The sequence below is a fragment of the Ammospiza nelsoni genome, chromosome 1 (genome assembly GCF_027579445.1).
Source record: "Ammospiza nelsoni isolate bAmmNel1 chromosome 1, bAmmNel1.pri, whole genome shotgun sequence".
Taxonomy (NCBI): domain Eukaryota; kingdom Metazoa; phylum Chordata; class Aves; order Passeriformes; family Passerellidae; genus Ammospiza; species Ammospiza nelsoni.
This window is the reverse complement of record NC_080633.1, coordinates 54,592,035-54,612,305: the sequence shown is the minus strand read 5'-3', so window position 1 is coordinate 54,612,305 and position 20,271 is coordinate 54,592,035. Positions and strand designations below refer to the sequence as shown.

The 20,271-nt window shown below is 37.2% G+C and overlaps 1 protein-coding gene across 3 annotated transcripts in view; it reads left to right on the top strand.

Annotated features, from left to right (window-relative positions):
• The window catches only part of POU6F2 (POU class 6 homeobox 2), a 317,708-nt gene that overhangs the window by 285,810 nt on the left and 11,627 nt on the right, over positions 1–20,271 (top strand). For all 3 annotated transcript variants that reach the window (XM_059484261.1, XM_059484279.1, XM_059484270.1), the window contains exons 7-8: positions 7,774–7,980; positions 19,459–19,627. In XM_059484261.1, the coding sequence (XP_059340244.1) occupies positions 7,774–7,980; positions 19,459–19,627 (376 nt within the window). The remainder of the gene's footprint in view (positions 1–7,773; positions 7,981–19,458; positions 19,628–20,271) is intronic.

Genomic DNA, 20,271 nt, shown 5'->3' with positions numbered 1-20,271 from the left:
TATTGAAGTCTTCAGAGAAGCCAAATGATAATTTTGTAGGCAACTATGAAAATTGCAGCTTGCATGAAAAGAAAGTAGGGATGAATGAATATTTACAAAAATGTTTTCATTGTAATTAATTCTAGAAATTCACACTTCTGGCCTAGTTGCTATGCATTTAATTTCTGAGAAAATGAATACTATTACTTTTGGTTATCAAAAGGATTTACCAAAAAAAAACACAAAACCCCATATACAGAAACGTGATTGCTTGTACACACCCTAAAAGGATCTGCACAGCAATCAGAAAAGCTGTTTGTAGCTTGGGAGGAAAGCAGTAAAATGCTAAAAAACAGTTAGTTGCAAATTCTTTTAATGATCATCAAATATTATTAGAAATTTTGTCTGTTTTTTCCATAACAAATATGATAGTATTGGCTGTCCTGTCATAACATATTGTGGATCTGTTGTCATAACAAATAAAAATATTGCTAAAATATTTGATATTAGACATCCATCAAATAATTTTAAATAATAAAAATTTACATAAGAATCTCACTAGCTGGTTTTCAGAAATACTTAGGACCTGCAAATCTAATTAACACCAACAGCTGCTTTGCTCAGCTCAGAGAACTATGACCTCTAAGGCTCGTGATGCCTGATTTAATTCTTGTTTATAAAAGGAAGTTAAATCCTAAGCAGATTGCTTAAAAGGAAAAATTCAGCACTCAACATAATTTTTAGTCTTTAATTTGAAAATTACATATATTTAGAATTTTCTAATGAGAAAATGTTGTGTTATTCAGAATGTTTGATAAAATAGACATTCTTTTTTATGACAGTACACATGCTCCTACTACAAGAATGTAATAGTATTTTCTTAAGAAAAATAGAAAAATTTCACCACATAATTCCTACAGTGATAACAAATAAATTCCTGTGTAGTTTGATGTTAATATACAAACATTCTTTTCTAAAAAAAAAAAAAACAAAACACTGAGAAAATCAGGCAGAATGTTGGACTCAATGCTCCAAATAACCTATCCAATATGTTGAATGATATAAGAACAAAATTTAACCTGGATATTACAATTCCTTACAGTAAATGGTGACACGGGAGTACAGCTTCCTAGGTGCCTATTTCCAGTATCACTGATTCGTTTTCTCAAAGTAGCAATTTGTTGTGCCATCTTTTTGACTTGTCATTAGGAAATACAATGCAGAAAAGAAAATTTGCAAGCTTTGCATGAATTAGTACTACTTCTAATTTGAAAGACACAGGCAGCCTTAAATTCATCCTGTATGAGGTTCAAGAATCATATTGTCATTAGTCCAAAGAATGAGATGGACTAGCATTACTTTCAAAAGAAGTCTGCAAATTGTATTCCTTGTATTCATGATTCCAGTTTTTCAGTGTGTAGACTGGAAGTGGATTGCATGTATGTGGTATAGTGCATATAAATAGCTGGGGTTATTGGCATTGGTAGAAAATAAGTTATATGTATTTTTTAAAATATCTGTGTCTATGTGTTTATAAATTATGTGGATACTGTATATATATAGATATACATGTATGTGATTAAGAAAGAGGCAGCTGCACAGAGGCTAAAGAAGCCTGTGCAGATTCACACCAGTCTATCTTTTCCTCAGTCATTTTCTCCTTAGATTGTCTCCTTAAATAAGTCATGCTAATAAAATGACCATGCAACATACTTCTGAACAGATGCAGCTTCTGAATAAAGTTTGCAAAACTGTACAAAGTCATAGAATGATCTGGCTTGGAGGAGACCTCAAAGATCTAGTTCCAACCCCCTGGCATGGCAGAGACCGCTCTCACTAGACCAGGTTTCTCAAGGACCCATCCAGCCTGGCCTTGAGCACTTTCTGGGATGGGGCATCCACAGCTCCCCTGGGTGACCTGTTCTCACCACCCCCATGGTAAAAAGTTTCTTCCTAACATCTCATCTAAACCTCCCCTCCCTAGTTTGAAGCCATTACCTCTTGTCCTGTCATGGATCCCTTGTCCTACATGCTCTTGTAAAACAGTCCCTATCCAGTGTTTAGGCTCCCTTTATGTACTGGGAGGCTGCTGTAAATTCTTCCCAGAGCATTCTCTTTTCCAGACTGAGCAGCCCCAACTCTTTCAGCCTGCCTTCATGGGAGAGATGCTCCAGCCCTCTGATCATCTTTTTGGCCTCCTCTGGACCTGTGAGGTCCCTGTCTTTCTTGTGCTGAAGACTACAGAGCTGGAGGCAGCGCTCCGTGTGGGCTTGGTGAGGGCAGAGTAGGGGGAGACATACACTTCCCCTGAAATCTTCTGCTACAGCTCAGGATACACTTGGCCTTTGGGGCTGCAAGGACACATTGCCAAGTCTCATCCACCAACACCCTTGTGTCTATGTGTATATGGTAGTTTGTCTCATTTTGCTGAACAATTTTTCTGTTGCTTCTTTCACTTTTCCCCATTTTTCTGTTTTCTTTTTATGTCGTTCTTCTGTTGTTCAAAACTGAATAATTAAATTTCAATATTTAAAGAGTTGTAACATTGATCAAATTGAAGAGATGTTTATTTTGATGATACTACTAAAAATACTTAATATTTCATTTTTATAGTTGAAGACATTTTTTAGATGAAATGTCACCATTTGCTTTATGTAAGCCTTGGCTGACAGTAGAAACAAACTAGTGAGGTTGGTCTTTGATTTTACTTACACTTCAGAGCAGAAACAAAGGCAGCTGTTGAACCACCCATTTGGCCACAGTTTGTAGCGTTCCTTTGGTGGTGTTGGCTTGAGTTAAGCAGTGTTAGGACATTACCCTGCCATGGGGGGTGATATTCAGAGAAATTATTGCTATACTGAGGATTTGGGATTTTCCCCCTCGGTGGTCAGCTCCATTACTTGGGATTTTACCTTCACTTTAAATGTGTGCTATTCTTTCATTGCTGCTTGCAGAACTATGTAGGCAAAGACCATTGGGCCCACACCTGGTATGAGGGTGTAGGCTGACAAATTAACTTCATGTGCAAGCCAAGCCCTACAATTTTATTGCAGAAATCATCTTGACAATGGTAGGTTCAAGTTGTAAGATCTGAGAGATCCAATGTCAGATATCTTGAAATCCTAGGGTGCTAAAATCACACTAATAGATTAATCATTAGAAAATATTCAGATGCTGTTAAAAATCACCCCCGATTTCTTTTAAAATTAGAAACAAACAACTAACTTTTAAAACATAGCTAATACTGGGAAGCAGAAAAATAATACATTAATTTCTGCAAAAACTCTTGTCTAAGTGGCTTGATACAATTGATGTATCTATTAATCCATGAACAAAAAGGAAAGAAACATAGTGAATACTTGAAGTGATAATCTGACTCCAGCAAGAATTCTGGCAACACTCTGTTGCTTGAAGAGGGCAAGTCTCTCTGATTAGTAAAGGAGGGCAAAACCCTTTCTCCATTAAAGAATTTGAAGTCTGAATTTACATTAAATATCTCAGTACAGTTTCCACCTGCACTGCATTTTGTACCTATATGAGGAACCTGTGCCTCATAAAGATACAACCTGGTGTCATTTATTTTAATCAACAGTGCTATGCAGATTACTGCGCCTAACTCTCTTAGACAAGTATTGATAAGGGGATCCCTTGAATTAACCCTTGGGCTTTCAAAACTGTCTTATTGCTGTTTTGCATATGACACCTGTTTTGCAGCTCCTTTGTGAACAGTGCTTGCTTTCAGTTGTATGATGTATAAAAGGAACCGTGAAAGACATGGAAAAAACTCTCAAAACATTTAAATTTATACTTTTGTAGCATGAGAACTTTTAGGGATGTGGGATTTTTTTCTTCAAGAACATCTTTGACAAGCAGGTTTGTTTAAGAATTTGAGTCCAAGCATTGCCAGAGTAAGAAGCTTATTCTGCTTTGTCTCAGAGAAGACACAGCATTGTGGAATGTGTTCTCACTGTGGAAGTGTTGGATGGGGCTTAGAGCAAAGTGGTCTAGTGAAATACATCACTGCCCATGGCTGGGGAATTAAACTAGATGGTCTTTAAGAGGCCCTTTCCAACTCAAACCATTCAGTGTGACTCTGTAAGTATCTTCTGGGATCAGTCCCTGTCACATGTTATTCCTGAACCATCTTTGAATATAATCTGAAGTAGCAGCATTTCCTAGAAAGGAGCAATGCCTCCTGACTAGGGAAATCACTGGCAATTAAATAGTCTGTACTGTGGCACGCCAGTGCCTCAAGCCTGTGGCATTGCCTTGCTTTATTTCTTGACAAAATTCAAAATGTATCAAAACCGTAAATTGTCTTCAACTTGTACAATAATTTAAGAGGACAGATTAGCAGGGCCCAGGGTGAAATTTCATACCAAAATTAGAGGGAAGAGGGATGTGGTTCAGCATCACATCAGTCACACAAGGTTTAAGGAAGGGATCCAGTTGGAGTACTCCTTATGTGTGAATCAGTGAGCAATTAAGATATTTAGGAGAGGGTATTTGGACAAGGAGAAACTTGAAAGGGGAAACCTAAATCCAATTTTAGTCATCTCAAAGCTGCATGCAATAATGAGTAGCCCTGTTGTTTAAGTAGAGACAAGTGGATATCTTTTTCTTAACCAGACAAGAATTTACTTTGGTAAAAAAAGAAATAAAATCTTCTTAAATCTCAGTAAGTTTCTGTTTTCAATTAAGATTTACCCTTGGGTCCTGTGGTAACACCCCTGAGGACATTTGCTTATTTGCCCTTCTGAAACACTTCTTCCATCTGTGTTTTTCCTGCTCCATTTCTGTCTGTGTGCATGGACAGCACGCCATGTACAGTATGGTGTGTGACACACATTAATACATATAGATAGCCTTCTGCTTCTGACCTTACAAACTGTCCACTTCAGCATTGTCATTCTATGAAATGTCCAACTGTAGTCCAAGAAATGCATTTTAAATGTGAATGCAAACATTTCTATTACTGATAACACCAACACAGCATTTTTTGCTTTGCTGGGATTAGGACCTTGATAGTTAAAGTTACATTGGAGTAATGACAGTCCAAGGTTGCGTCCTTTACAGACATGGCAAAGGAAGGGGAGGCCTTTGATATGTCTCTGCTGATAAAATTAAGAAGGATTATTTCTTGTGTTTGGTGAGATTATATTAAAAGTGAAAGAATATATTTGTTACTCATAAATATGTTAGGTCACAAAAACTGGGAGATATTTATGTGTTGCACTGCACTGCAGTTGTATTTCATTCATGCTGAAAGTCCGATTTTAGAAAACAATTTGAAATCTGATAATGATGTAAATAAATGCCTCTCAGTGAATAGCCATCTTCTCACATGAACAGGAAAGCAGTTGCCATTCAGCTAGGGACATAAATAAAATAAAATAAAATAAAATAAAATAAAATAAAATAAAATAAAATAAAATAAAATAAAATAAAATAAAATAAAATAAAATAAAATAAAATAAAATAAAATAAAATAAAATAAAATCCTTGTGATCTGAAAAGAGAAACTCTGAGGAAATTTCAGCTTAGAAGGCTAACTGAATATGCTTCACCGTGCTTCACTTTCATGCTCCATAAAATGGGGGTAATAATCTTTATTGATCTGTCTACCTTTTAGCAATGCATTAAGAACTTAAATTGTATCTTTACAGTCTTTTGAACAGTCTTGATATATGCAGCTCTTACAATACAGCTTAGTAGCTGGGCTTGCCATTTTATCAGGCTCTCCCACAGGAGAGCTGCCTTGTTTTACTTTATGGTTTTCTGGTCTTCCCATGCTAAGGCCTTCTAACTGGGCAAGTTTGGCAAATTGATGACAGCTACTGCGCGTTTCCTGAGCTGCCATAGCCAACAGTGCACTCTTCCTGCTCCAGGAGTCAGTGTAGGTTGTCACCTGGTACTTCATGGTTGAGCCTACCTAGAGGCACCTCACTGGGTGTGACTGCTGAAGGAACAGTCACTCATTAGGATCTGTCACTCAGTGGAGTCATGTCTTAGCCTAATAATGGGAGAGGGTGATGACAGCCACCTGTCCCTCCTGCTACGCCTGAATTACTTGGTTATCTTTGCATGGTGCTTTTTTAAGAATGGATTTTTTGGGGTTGTTGTATGTCACCGCTGGTGATTTCAGTAGGCAGAGGTCTTCACATATCTTTGTTACTCTTTACCATGCATTTCACACCTGTATTCATTTTATATCCACAGCAAGAGATTCAGAGGAGTTTACTTTTGCACTCTCATAAAGCAACTTAGTGGTCTGCCCAAAAAGCTAACTGATGTTTTCCCTAAACAGTTATTTTAGACCTAATTTTACACTGTCTTGGATGGGTTCCATTGATACAGTATATAAATTAATTGTTGAAATCAATAGGAATGTTATATGTTTTGTTTTATATATTTTTTGGGGAATAAACTTGCTTTTGAGTTTCATTAGGAATACTTCAGCTTTTTTTCATGAGAAAGCTTCTCTGTGTCTAGTGCTATGTATACATCTCTTTCTCTTTCCATCCGTTCAGCTCTCCATGCCTACTTAATGGTTTGTGAATCAGCTGATTAATTTCTATAAAATTTGTCAGAAACAAAGAGATCTAAAAAGATAACTAAGCCCCCAAGTGGAATGAGAACCAGCAGACAGACTGTGGAAAACTACAATATTTTTATCTCCACTGAGGAAAAAAATGGAATTGTACTAGTAGGAGTCAAAATGGACAACATAGTGTGGTGAATGCTGAGGATAAAGAGGAAGAAGCAAGTTTTCTGTAAAGGGTAGACTCTAAGTCTTATGATGGAGTAGGTGTTTTCAGTGAGGCTATGATGAAGAGAGAGGAGAAGGTGAAGGAAATAGAGATGTGATATGCTTTTTTTTATTTTTCCTGTTGCAGCAGTCCTATGACTCCAGCTTTGTAGGCTGCTGTTTGGAAAAAAAAGAACAAGTTTGGGTTTAGGCCCAATTTTCATCAGAAGTTCATTTCAGATTCTCTAATACCTGTAAAAAGAATCTTGCAACAGCATAACTTTTTCCAGCCTAGCAGCTTATTGACTGACAAGCTTTCTTACGACATCTGTTTGACATCTCATCCTAATATTAGTTTTACAGGCACATTCACATTTTAGGAAATCACTGTATTCTCAAGTCTGAGATGTCACAAGTGTCTCTTTCTGCAACTACTTGCCCCAGAAATGTTAGCTAATATATTTTATCTAACATCAGCCCTCCTGTTGTGTTGTACTTCATAGCTGTCATCCAAAACCAGATGCATTTTTATGAACGTATCTTAATAAGGCATGCCTGAAAGGCACCAGTATCCCTTTGTGTCTTCCTGAGATCACATGGGAGTAAAAGGTGGTCATCCAGAGTGCCAGGTATCAGAAAATCAAGTAAAATTACATAAGCCCCACTAGTAAACCATTATATGGAAGACAAAAAGACTGATACTTTTATCTATCTCACTCTGTGTTAAAATTAATAGTGGAAAGAAACCATAATCTAAGGCCCAGAGTGTGGCCCACAATTTGCTTTATGCACTCTTAAGCCACAGCAGATTTGCTGCAGGTGACAGTGGACAGTGGTAAAATGTACAGGTGATATGTGATGTGACAAATGAATTGGAAAGTCCTCATCACCCCAGTGAAGGAATGACTGTTTCCCACCCTCAGCCTGTCTTACCAGTCTCTCTGTGCTTTTATCACCTAAGTTTGATTCAAAATGAAGAACATAAGGAATTACGTGTGGCGAGTATATGTGGCATGCGTACACTCTCCCTGTGTTGTTTCTTCCAGATTATTGGAACAATCCCACTGATGCCTAATCCAGTCCCGTCCAGCCAGGCGGCAGGTGGAGCTCAGGGACTTCAGGTGCAGCCGATAACTCCACAGTTATTGACCAATGCCCAGGGCCAGATCATCGCCACTGTCATCGGCAACCAGATACTGCCAGTGATCAATACCCAGGGAATAACACTATCGCCGCTCAAACCAGGCCAGCAGGTAAATTGTCTGTAGCCTGAATGATTATCAAATCAAACACACAGAAATTTTCTGCTCCTCATTGACTCTCTCATGGCCTCTGTAAAAACCCCCACTTCTTTAACATCTTTAATTAAAAAATTAATTCTGTCCTGCATAGTGTATTACTGCATACTCTATATGTAGTAATTAATAATGTCCTATTATATAATTTATTTATATATTCAAGAATTATCTATTTATTCTTTTTCTTTTCAAGGTCAGTATAGGACCAACTGAGATGTTTTCTGCAATGAAAATGCAGTAGGAATATGAGACAGAGGAGATCCATCTGGCCTATAAAGTTCAGTTCCTTAGTTAGTGGTGACCTAGAAGACTGAGGCCTGAAGTTATTTGGAACATGCAGGAAAAACAAGGGAAAATACAAAATCCTATTAGATTTCCTCACTGGAAAATCAGATATAGTTATGTATAATTGCCTAGACAGAAAGTATTCTGTAGAAATTATTACTCAATGTAAGGTTGCAGGTAGTTGACAGACTTAAGGATGGATCCAGTAACCACACTGAAGTCCAAAAATACTTCTGTAGCTCTTCTTATAGCACTCTAGAGTCAAGTCCATTAGTTTTGCCTACATCTGTAGAGCAAGGAATTGTAGTCCTATCTTTTATCTCAGAAAGGGGAAATTGAGGACAGAAAACACATCAAATGGGATTACCAAAGAAGTACTTACAAAAATGTCCCTCACTTAAATATTCTGCTTAACATTCCTACTGCTGGTTGTGCTTGTTTTCCATTCCTGCTGACACCTCCAGGCACAGGGAGCAGCTTCTTGTGAACTGCTGAGTATCCCAGGCCACCTGAATTCCAAACTGATGATTTATTATTTTCTTTTATTTTCAAATTTAGAAGTAGAGAATTTATGGATCTCTAATGTCACTTTTTTGTTTGTTCTGAAAACATTTCACATCCCATTGGTTGCCTGCTTTTTCCCCATCCTATCCTCTGTAGTATGTAGCATGGGCATTTTTCAAAGCACTTATCATTTATCTAACTCTATTTTCTTTAAGGGGAGTGTACTTGCACTACTGGCAAATGCTTTTGCAATGGTTGCATATACATGGTTTCAAACAAAGCTGAATGGATCTGAGGGCAGGCTCCACGTTCTCCACCACAGGAAAGCCTGACAATGAAATATGAAACTCAGCAGTTCACATTTGGTTTCCTGGGGATGTGTGGGATGGGTTTTTTTGAGCCAGTCCCCTGAAGGGATTAGATCTTTTCCTCTGTTATGGGGGAAACACTCAAAAATCATAGCAATCCTGAGATCCCATTTGAAACTCATGAAATGTAGGTGTAAATAGGAGGATAAAGGATGTGCATTATTGTCTGAGACATTCTCACATGCAGGGCAACTCACCCTCTGAGTCCTCCAGGCAATGTCTGCCAGTAGCGCCAGTGGGCAGAGAGGATACAGAGGTGTAACATTTTCTGCACAGCTCATGGCACTGGGCTCACATAAAGGGATGAACTGGGAAAGCTGAAGCTTCCTGAATGAGCAGGGGTGCAAAGCAGAGAGCACTGTTTAGCCACATCATGCTGCACTGTACTTATTTGCACAACCTGCGTGCTCATGTGCAGGGATCAGCTGGCAAAAATATCAGTCAGCAGAGAACAGATTATGTCCCAGAGCCAAAGATGATCCCCATTAAGCTGATCTGCCCAGCAGTGCTATGGAGGTAGAAAACATTATTTTGCCAATACTATTTTCACAGAGTTCAGCCCCTGCCTCTTTCTCACAAAGAGGTCCTGAGGTGCCAGGGGTTGCAGAAGGGCCACCAAACAACACATTCTCCTAACCTTGAATCAGCTTTTCTTGAAGTCTAATGAAGACAGTATTTTGATCAGGGAGGGGAAAAAAATGTAGTGCAAATACTATATGAAAAAATATATTGGTTTAGGTTATTGTTTTTATAGGAACTGCAGAAAATTATTTCAATGTATTGGTGCTCCCTCTACTGGCTCTTCTGGTTTTACTGAAAGAAGTCAGAGAAAATTTTGTCATGAATTTCACTGGGAGCACAAAAGATGCATGAGAGCTAGATTCCTCATAGAAGTAATGCTGATGGACAGTGAAAAACAACTGAGCTGGTACTATACAAACTGTTGTATCATTTGGAAAGTGAATATATTTGCTTGAAGTTTAAGGAGATCCTGGGTTTATCTTTTTGCCTGTGTAGAGTTTTAGACTAACTATAGTGTTTGGCCAATGATAGCATATTAAGTCATAAGGTTTAAAATATCATTTTCAAAAGAACTGAGTGAGTGCTTCAAATCAGAGGGCTCAGCAGGAATTCAAAATATTTTTGAAAATGGAGTCACACAGTATTTGTTGTCTTCTAATTTGATGAAGGAAGCTTCAGCAGGGGGAAAGATTACAACACAAGTTTGGGGAAAGTTTTGAGCATGTCTTGAAGAAATAAATGCAGGAAATAAATAATGTAGTAAAAATGTTCCAGTTACAGATAGTCCTAGTTTAGCTTTCAACTTGTCACTTCCTTGGAATCTCAAGTACTGAAGGAGAAAAAGAGCAATGATACTGAGCTGCAGCTTGTTAGCTGAGTCACAATAATTGAACCTTTGTAAACTGTTCCAGTTGCTAAGTAATGCATGCTAGTACCTCCTTTTTCCCTGATGACTGAAGACTTAAATGCCTCAGATATTGCTAGTCAGTTTTACTTAGGTAGACTATATGTCTTGTTTATTCATACAACTTTTTCAGACTTGACAGACTAAAACCAGAATGTCTCCTAATGGAAACGAGTCCATAGAATACTTACATGCAGTGTAAAGCAGTGCTTCTTTTTCGGCACTGTAAATAGGTTGCTTTTCAATGTACACAAGCAAGTCTGATGTAGTCCTGTTCTTCCTGTATTTAGGTATAAATAGAGGGGTTTGATTTATGTTCTTTAAACTACCCACAGTAGGTATTGCTTCTCTTCAAATTATACCAAGTAGGTAAAACTTCAGATATTTTACTATTTTCCCACATTTTGCTAATCTAAGGAGCACCGAGAATTCTCCTAGAAATTGCAAAGGCTTTCTAAAGCAGGCAGTTGTTTGCACTCCTGTTTTATTCAGTATCCTTTTTAGCTCTGTTCATAAACAAGGGGGTTTTTGCCTTTAATAATTTTTGCTTAGCTATTTCCACACTCTTCAAGATTTTTTTATCAGAACTGAATGCCATGGTCACAGGGAGGATGCTTCCCCGTTTTACATAACATGATGTTGTTTTCAGCATTTTCTTTTGTTATCTCAATACAGCCTAACATCCTGCTTTTTTCTATCTCTGTTCATGGAACAGTTTTACTTAATAAGCAGATGTATCCATCATTATATATCTTTGCTTCCCTGATTATTTTCATGTGTATCACTAAAATGGTTTCTTTTGATGTGAATCACTTTGCACTGATCCACTACCTGTCAATATGCTCCTCTGGCATTGTCCAAACAGGATTTGTAAGTTTTTCATGGTATTCTGTACTAACTGAAGAAATTCATGTGTTCTTCCTGCAGATGCTACTTTACCATTATTCACCATATCTCCTTGCTGGATGCTAAAATATTTCAAAAATTTGATGTAAATCCATTGTTTTCTACTTGTAGTCTTCTTTCTTGAAAAAGAAATAATAAAATTCTCTGATTTTATGTTTCTTGCTTTATAAGCTCTTTGTGCCCCATAATAGAAGACTGTCTTGTAAGTTTAACTTCTCCACTTCCTCCATGCTTCTCAAGAGGAATTTTGTCAAAATATAGGTTGCATGGCTAAGGATGCATTGTTTATGAGAAAAGATGAAATTTTTGTAAAAATTTGTTTGCATTGTCATTCGTTATCAGATTTTAGAAATTTGTTTCAAGGTGTTCTTTTATCTCACTAACAACAAAACCTTAGCACCAGCACAGCTGAACTTGAACCATGAACTGCCGTCTTATAAAATTTAGGAAAGTGTGCACCTTGCTTAACTTAGTCATAAGGAGTTAGGTATCTGCTGTAAGCTAGTTAACTGGATTTCCTGCATAGACATAGACAAGGAGACATATGCATGTCCAGTGGAAAACTCAAGATACCAAAATAGAAACGCTTTTGGATAGGTTGGATCTCTAACAGGTATCTTAATGTATCCATTGTTACCATTGACATGAGAGAGGGCTAGGGTAGCTATTTGAGGATTTTCAAATAATTCTACAGTGAGCAAAATTGACTGAGAAAAATCCAGCTGCTAATGATCACTGGGGTTCAAATACATTCTTGTTTATGAATTTCCTAAACAGCTTTCCTAATAATTGGTGTTTTCATAACTATTTTCTTTCCCATACAGAAGAAACTTCTGGACATTCTGTTGTTCTCTGGTGTACCACATAAAGTGGGTTCCCATCTCACTTTTGCCCGGATCTTTCTTTCTACATACTAGTTTCATTAAATCAGGACTGTAGTCCCAGTTGTCCTCAGTCATCTTGTATCTATAATGCCTGACAGAATTTTTTGTTCTTCTTCGTGTCTTACAGCACGACCAGCTTTGGGCTTCTGCCAATTCTAACACAGTAAAATGAGCTAGTAGGTAGTATTTTCCTACATTTTCAGTTCCCCATCTTTGTTGTCATTGGCCATCATGCTCCAGATTAACTGTTGAAAAGACATAGATGCCTCTCAGATTGGTCTGTGGTGATTCTTGTACATCTGCTTGCCAAATTTCACGTTAGATGTTCCCTTTCTGCCGTCTCAACCTGCCACAAACTCCCTACCACCCTGTTATCACAACTCCATACAATCCCTTGTTATTCTCTCCTGTTTAAATCTAACCAGCTCTCAATCATTTCCTCTCTGCAATGCTCCTATAGCTTTGATGCTGTCTTGTTTTATGAGAAACGCACTCTTTTCTCTCTGTTTCAATATAGTCACTAAACTGTGTTGTCTCAATTCAACTTTTTCTTTTGCTTCTTATATGACTTTCAGTGATGAGGGTGACAATTTTTCTCTCTTCTTTCTCTTTTCCTCTACCATCATCATTGCATAATTCTATTTCATCTATGGATAAATTGCTAGAATTTTGAAAGTCAAGGTTACTAGACTACTTACTGCTACAAGGAACTACATCAGACTTTCCATGCCATGGCATGACATTGACTTGTAGCTTCCATCTTTTCCTGACCAGTTTTCTTTGTGGCATCAGCACCTGTAGGAGAAGGATATCTCAAAAACAGTTCATATAACTGCACCAAACCATTGGGAATAGTATGATGCCACTACATTAGCTGTCATTCTAAGCAACTGAGGCACAGAAAGCATGCAGTGCTGTTCACTGTAGGAAAAGGAGGGTTACCTTCGAATTATGCACTTGCACATTTGAAACAGTTATTATAATACTATTGTAATATTTACATTATTAATTAATATTATTAAGTGATAAGTCATTTATAATTAGTGATTAATGTATTGTCAATAATATTGTTGTTATATTGACATTATATCCTTCCTGATAGGGGTAAAAAAATTATTTATGCACCTCATTTGCATATAAAATAAATCTTCTACACAAGTCCAGCTATATTCCCAAACTCATTTTACAGTTTGAAAGACTTTCAGTTACAGTGTGCTTTGAAAGTAGTTGTGATTCAATAGAAAGGCTTTGAAAGAACTTCAGCAGATAGTGTCAAAGTCCTGCCCCCAGTCATGTCCACAGGAGTCTTCATTTTGGGCAGAGTATATACACAGCCAGTGTGAACCTAAGAATGTTTTGTTTATTAGTTTCCAAATGTAGCTATTCTCTCAGTCTAAGCAGTGTGTAAAAACACCTTTTATACTATATGTATTATACTATATTCTACTATACTGGGACAAAGGATGTTTTTTCGGTATCAAGTATCTTTCATATTCAGTTTCATATATACAATTACTTGAATTTATTTGAGTAACCTAAATTAGGGTCAGGGGGTACAGTATTTGTAACATACTCTGGCACAGTTGACTGTGAAAGGGATTTGTCGTGAAAGATGGGGATATGTGTATTAACTTGTTCTTTCCAATTGCTAGAAGATTTAAGGAAACACCTTTGAAGCCCATGCCTGCTCATGCAGTCTGTTTAAAAACAGACTTCATCTGCCATTGAGCTCTTGCACCATGCAGTGTCCTCAGCATGCCATTACTCTTTCTCAAAATCAAATGTATTTTAGGAAATGTGTACAGAGCAGAGAACTCCATTTGCAAGAAAAGAGAAGCATGAAACACTTAAACTACTACTACTATAAGGCATTATCATTCACACACATCAATTTTGAAGTGTTTTGGAATGTCTTTTTTATATCAAGATACTTATTTTTCAAACCTTCCATGGACTTTAGTCTTTACAAGAGTTAATGTCCATATTTCCCATCAGAAAAAATTGAAAATCTTTAGCATAAAGGGGATTACTTAAGATGCATTTCTTGCTCTTTGTACCATTCCTTTTAGTTTCATCTCTTCTGCCCTTCTTCTAATACTTGTCTATTTCACCTGTGTCTTCTCTAATTTGTTGTGTTTCCTTATTTCTTGGATTTCCTTTTCATGAATCATAGAAAAATAGCACTGGAAAGGACCTGAAGAGGCCATGTATTTTGTCTCCTCCCACTAGGCAGGATCAGTTGTCCCTATATCATTCTTGACAGATGTTTGTCTAGCTTGTTCTTTAAAATCTTCAGTGATGGAGGCTCCCTAGGCAGTCTAGGCACCTCTACATAGTGCTCTAAATGTCTTCTTGATGCCTGATCCTAGTTTTCCTTACTGCAATTTAAGTTCATTATTTTCTTCTGCTTTCCATTAAGTCCATATTTCACCCATGCTTTTTGTCCAGACTCTCTGTAAAACCAAGTAGCAACTCTGTTATCATACAGGGCAACATTCCATCGAAAATTTTCTAGATTTCCACTTATTTTCTTTATCTTTCCTTATTTTATGCTAAATACCTTGTTACCCTATCACTTTTCTGCAGCCTTCTGGATGCAGAGAACAACATCCCTGATCTCATAAGGCCTCTAACACAGAGCTCCAGTCAACCATCCCAAGCATAGGGATGCCCTACATAATTTAAGAACAAAATTCAGTCTTACAGACCTAACTAATTCTTTACCTCTTTACCTCTGCATGTATCAGTCAATACTAACTTCACTGTTGAAAGCAATATGTAAAGCTTGTATAAAAGAAATACAAATAAGGCCCTTCGCAGTTTTCAGTTTATTCTTATAAAGTATTATGATGCACTTTTCCCTTCTCATATTCACTTCATCCCACTAGCTGTATTGTGCATACACATATTCCTGCCAGATACAGATCACAGTTCCATACAGTCATCATTCTGGCATGTCTCCTATATCCACTTACCAAGAAAGGCACTTACAGCAACTGTTTCTGTAATTTCTGTGCCACATTCTGTCTTTGGATGGAAAATGCACAACAGTCATAAATATAATTCATATCATACATACGTGTCCAAAATTGAGAAAAGTCAGCTATTGCAAGTACAAATTGATTCTGTCATCTAGAATCTAATTCATAATCTAATTGTTGTCTCTCCTTAAGGCTGTTTCTGGAGTGGAAATTATACTGGATGAAAATAGAGAGTATTTTAATGCAATTTCATGCCATAGATAACAATCATTGTTTTTTAAGCAGAACATTTACAGCTTAACATCATCTGCTGTAAAGCAGAGGCTATGCTGGAAATAATGTAGGGAATTAAAGATGGAATCCTCCCTCAGTCTTTGGTCAGGTCTTACGGTGATTCTTCAGCCTCTTCAACCCCATTGCTCACTTCTCCCTCACAAGCAGTGTGTTAGAATCCAACCTCTAAATATCCCTTATATATTGCTGTTACCTTACTTAAGGTTACTGTGAATCCAAACTTCACTAGCCATGTTCCTTTATGCCCAGCCTAATTATGTGAATTTCTTATATTTGTTTAAATATTTCTGGACCTTCAACAAGAAAGTTGCCAAGCTTATGGGTATTCCAGATACTTTAAAAATATATGCATAGTACAAAACATGTGCAGAGACTCAAACACTTTCTAGACTCAACCATCACATTATGCACATGCTACATAGTGACTCTGTGCATGCCTTTCATGCAGAGCTGAAAAATGCAGAGTGCCCTCTCATTCTAGAGCTTCCTGGAGGCTTCAGTTTCACTGTGGAAGTGCTCAGTAGTTGAACTGTTCAGTAACTGTTGTAACATAGCTGGAAAATGTTGGATTTGCTTTCTCCCTGAGAAATACCGATGGGAAATGGTGTAGAATAAAAAAAAATATGGGTGGAAGATCAAGGTTCAAGAGATTATCCAGTCCAACCTGGAGTAACTATTCCAGTTTGTAGTTAATTTGGTCCTAATTACTGTCATAAAAACTCACAGATCCCACCAGTAATCTATGCCAGTGTTTCACTGCCACGTTAGATAGCTTTTCCCAACATCTAATTGGAACCTCCCAGATAACTAGGCCCCTTTATAAAGTGAATAAAGAATAATTATGTCCTCTTTTCATTAGCTATGCCTATATTCAAAGCAGGCATCATATCCCACTTGGTCTTCCCTCCTTTAGATTAAACATGACCAGTTCATTACAGGTGCCTTCATAAGCCTTCATAAGTTAACTCCCAGGCCTTTAGCCATTCTAATTATTGAACTCTAGTTGGTCTAGATTGTAATGCAGTCTAGCACCTAGCTGTGGACATGGCATCCTCCTCTGCAGAGGTCTTTCCAGGGCTCAGTAGAAAAAATGCATTTCGCATGCACTGCAGACATCACTCCCCCTAACATGTCTTGGTATGGGAACTGCCTTTCCTTCACTTTTGCAACACCACAGGTTTGCAGCCAGTATGTTCAAAGCGCAGAAATATTTTGATTCCTAATCTTTTAATCCAGCCTGTCAAAATTTCCTCCCAGCATGTCATCAGCATGTAAATTTAGTAAAGGTGTTCTCTGCTCCATCATCCAGGTCATTAAGAAAATATTGAGTAGTGTTGAATGAGGACAGACTTCTGTGAAGCACCATGCATGCCTATTTTTTTCCACAGATACTTCATCCTCAGTTTTGCTTTCCAAATATTTTGGCATTCATTCTGCAGCAATTTCACCTAAAACTATGCTTCCTTAAATTATAAAGAATGTCACATGAGGGAGTATCAAGACACTTGTAAAGTCAAACCACCTACTGCTTTTTCCTGGTCCACAAGGCAAATTACCCTGTCTTAGAGGGAGATCAGATTGGTTTGACACAGTTTGTTTCTGCAATCCAAGTTGTCTGTCGCTACCTTGTTTTCTTGCGAGTGCTTACAAATTGTTTGATTATTTTCTTCAGTACTTTACTGTGGTTGAAATTTAGTTGACTGGCCTATAATTTTGCAGATCTTTCTCTTTAAAGATAGCTGCTACATTTTTTCTTGCATCCTCACAGATAAGCACTAACATCTCTTAGACTGTTCCACATAGTGTAAAAGCATCTAACTCATCTAAATACAGTACTTATCTTCGCTTGCCTGCTCTGAAATCTTTAGTTTTGCCAGAGATTCCCTCAGACAACAGACCCAGACACCAAACACCTGCCTGTTTCTGAAAGCTGCAGTCTGGATTTGATGTGGATATAATGCATGGGCAGGCAGTCCACTTCTTCAGTGCTCAAAAGAGGCCAGCCCTTAGAGTGGTATGTTTCCCTAAGAGAAGATATTACAAAAGAGATATCTAAGTGGGGAATTCTCTGTAGATAAAATCCAGCTGTTAGAGAATGTTTTTAAGATGCTCACTCCTTGCATGAGTCTGAAAATTGGAAGCCTTTTAATCAGCTTCTCAACTGTTATCCCCTTGATAAAGTTCCAGTTATATTTTGTTAATGTACTTGAGGAAAAAAAATCCTACATATAACAAAATGCCTTTTTTATTAATCCACAAGGAAGTCAGAATACACTAAAACTGGCCAGATAAATAATTAGACTTAATTATATAAATTACAAATATAAAATAATTATACTTAATTATATTACTTTAATATTTATTAAAGATTAAATCAAAGTTTCTTCCTTCATTTTCCGTCATATTATTCCATGTGAAAGGTATAAAAAGAAATTGAAGTTTTTCCATTCTTAACAGACTCTAACAGGAATATTGTCATTAAAATAGTTCATATATATTCCACAGAAAATGTCATCTTGAATGTGAACAGATACCTTTATCTACAGTTTTATACAATTTGTTGTCTACTTAGCATCAGACAATTTCTATGTGTGATGGGAGGATAATACATATCATTTGAGTGTCACTAATGAAGGTAGCTCCTTTTCTAAAGTCATTTTTCAGTTAGATATCAAAAAAGAAAACCTCATACTCCTTAGCATTCAAGAAATAGATTTTAATTACTGACTTCAAGCAAGGCCACATAGGCCTTTATCTTTTCCCTTGTAGAAAATGCAGATAACAGCTGCAGTGAAGTGAAGCCTTTTTCGAATATTTTTATGATCTTTTTTGATCAATATCAAGAATAACATAAAATAAAGGTATAATAAGCAGCAGTCACTAGAGTGTATCAAACCTGTATTACGGTATTCTTATGCTCTGAAAAGATTGTACTGGACTACTAGAATTCAATTCAAAACTGTAAAGTCCATTGTGTGCCTTTATTTTGTAGAGAGACTGCCCTGCAAATTTTCTGAGAGTTTTATGTTAAAATCAGTACCAGAGAATGTTCCTAGATTTCAATGCTACATGAAAGCATATTATAGGCAGAATGGATTGATGGTTCTTTCCATTACTGTAGTAAACAAACAAAGACTACACTCCTGTAATATTTGTTTAAAAAATTTAGAAAGTCAATTCATGTATCATTTGCATCTACCATACTTACTAGACTTTTCGCATGTGTCATACTGGATACAGTCTTGATGTGGATAGAGCTCATAAATTTTTGTGTGTGTTTTAGTCAAAGAAAATTAATCTGTTCCCATGATTTTTGTTTGTTTGCCAGCTATGATGTCATAAAACAAATCACTGATTCCTGTAGGAAAGGGATTTTTGCTCAGTTTATATCCTCTTCCCCATTCCCATTCTTCTTGGCCCTGGTCCTGCAATATGAAAGGAGCTCTGTGAAACAATCCTGATTTCTATGACAATCCATGTAGGGAATAAAAGTTTGGTTTCATGAGTCAGAAAACAGGTAAGGATATGTATTTAATAAATCAGAATCCTTCTGTAATGTCATGGGTCTCTTATCACCCCTTACAAAAAAAGCATTTACTTTCCAATTGGACAATATTCTAAGCAGCTCAGATTTCTCCTGCAACATTGTCACTTGAATAAAGCCCATGGTGTTTAATGCTCCTATGTGATTTGTTCCCCCGAAGTAGATGGGTGAGATGGTGCATTGCAAATTTCCTATTATTGCTTCACTTTCTAAATACCTATTTTTACATTTTAACCTGTAGCTCCATCAGCCTTCCCAGACGCAAGTGGGACAAGCAGCTTCACAATCCAATCTCCTGCATTTGGCTCACAGTCAAGCATCTATGTCTCAAAGCCCAGTGCGTCAGGCTTCCTCTTCTTCCTCCTCATCCTCCTCCTCTTCAGCTTTGAGTGTTGGCCAGTTAGTCAGCAGTAAGTATTGCTCCCTGGCTCTCCTGAATTCTCCCTTCTGTTTGTTCTCCTTGCTCCTGAGTTTTCCAATCTGCTTTCCTTCCTTTTGTTTTGTTTTGGTTTTTTTTTTTTTTAATATAGTAGATTGTATATTGCAAAATAGCTGACTCTCACCAGTGAGAGTCACTAAGTGTTATCATGGATGGGGCTTAAGGTAAACATGCTTTGAGAAATTTAATCAGTGTTGAAAATGGTCATTAAAATGGTAGTAGCCATTAATTGACCCATGAGGACAATTGTTATAACTGAAATGTAGTTTATGTTTTTTGGAAGTTAGAAGTTTTTGAATCAGTCAATATAATGAAATACATTTCTCAGAATTTGGTTGGCACACAGGTACTCCCACTTTTGGTTAAGCTGCTTGTTTCTTTGCTTGGGTGATATAGCAAACCATTTTACAAACCCTAATACTGCACAAATCCAGAGTGAGAGATTTTCTTGCCAGAAAAAGCTCTCAATACTTAAACAAGAATGAACTGGAACACACTGGGGAGAAGGGAGAAGCACACTGCAGTGAAATAACTGAGTTCCAGTGTTAGAATTAGAACAGCTGACCTGAACAGCACTTTCTTCCAGATTGCACATTTGAGAGTCTTTGCTATTAC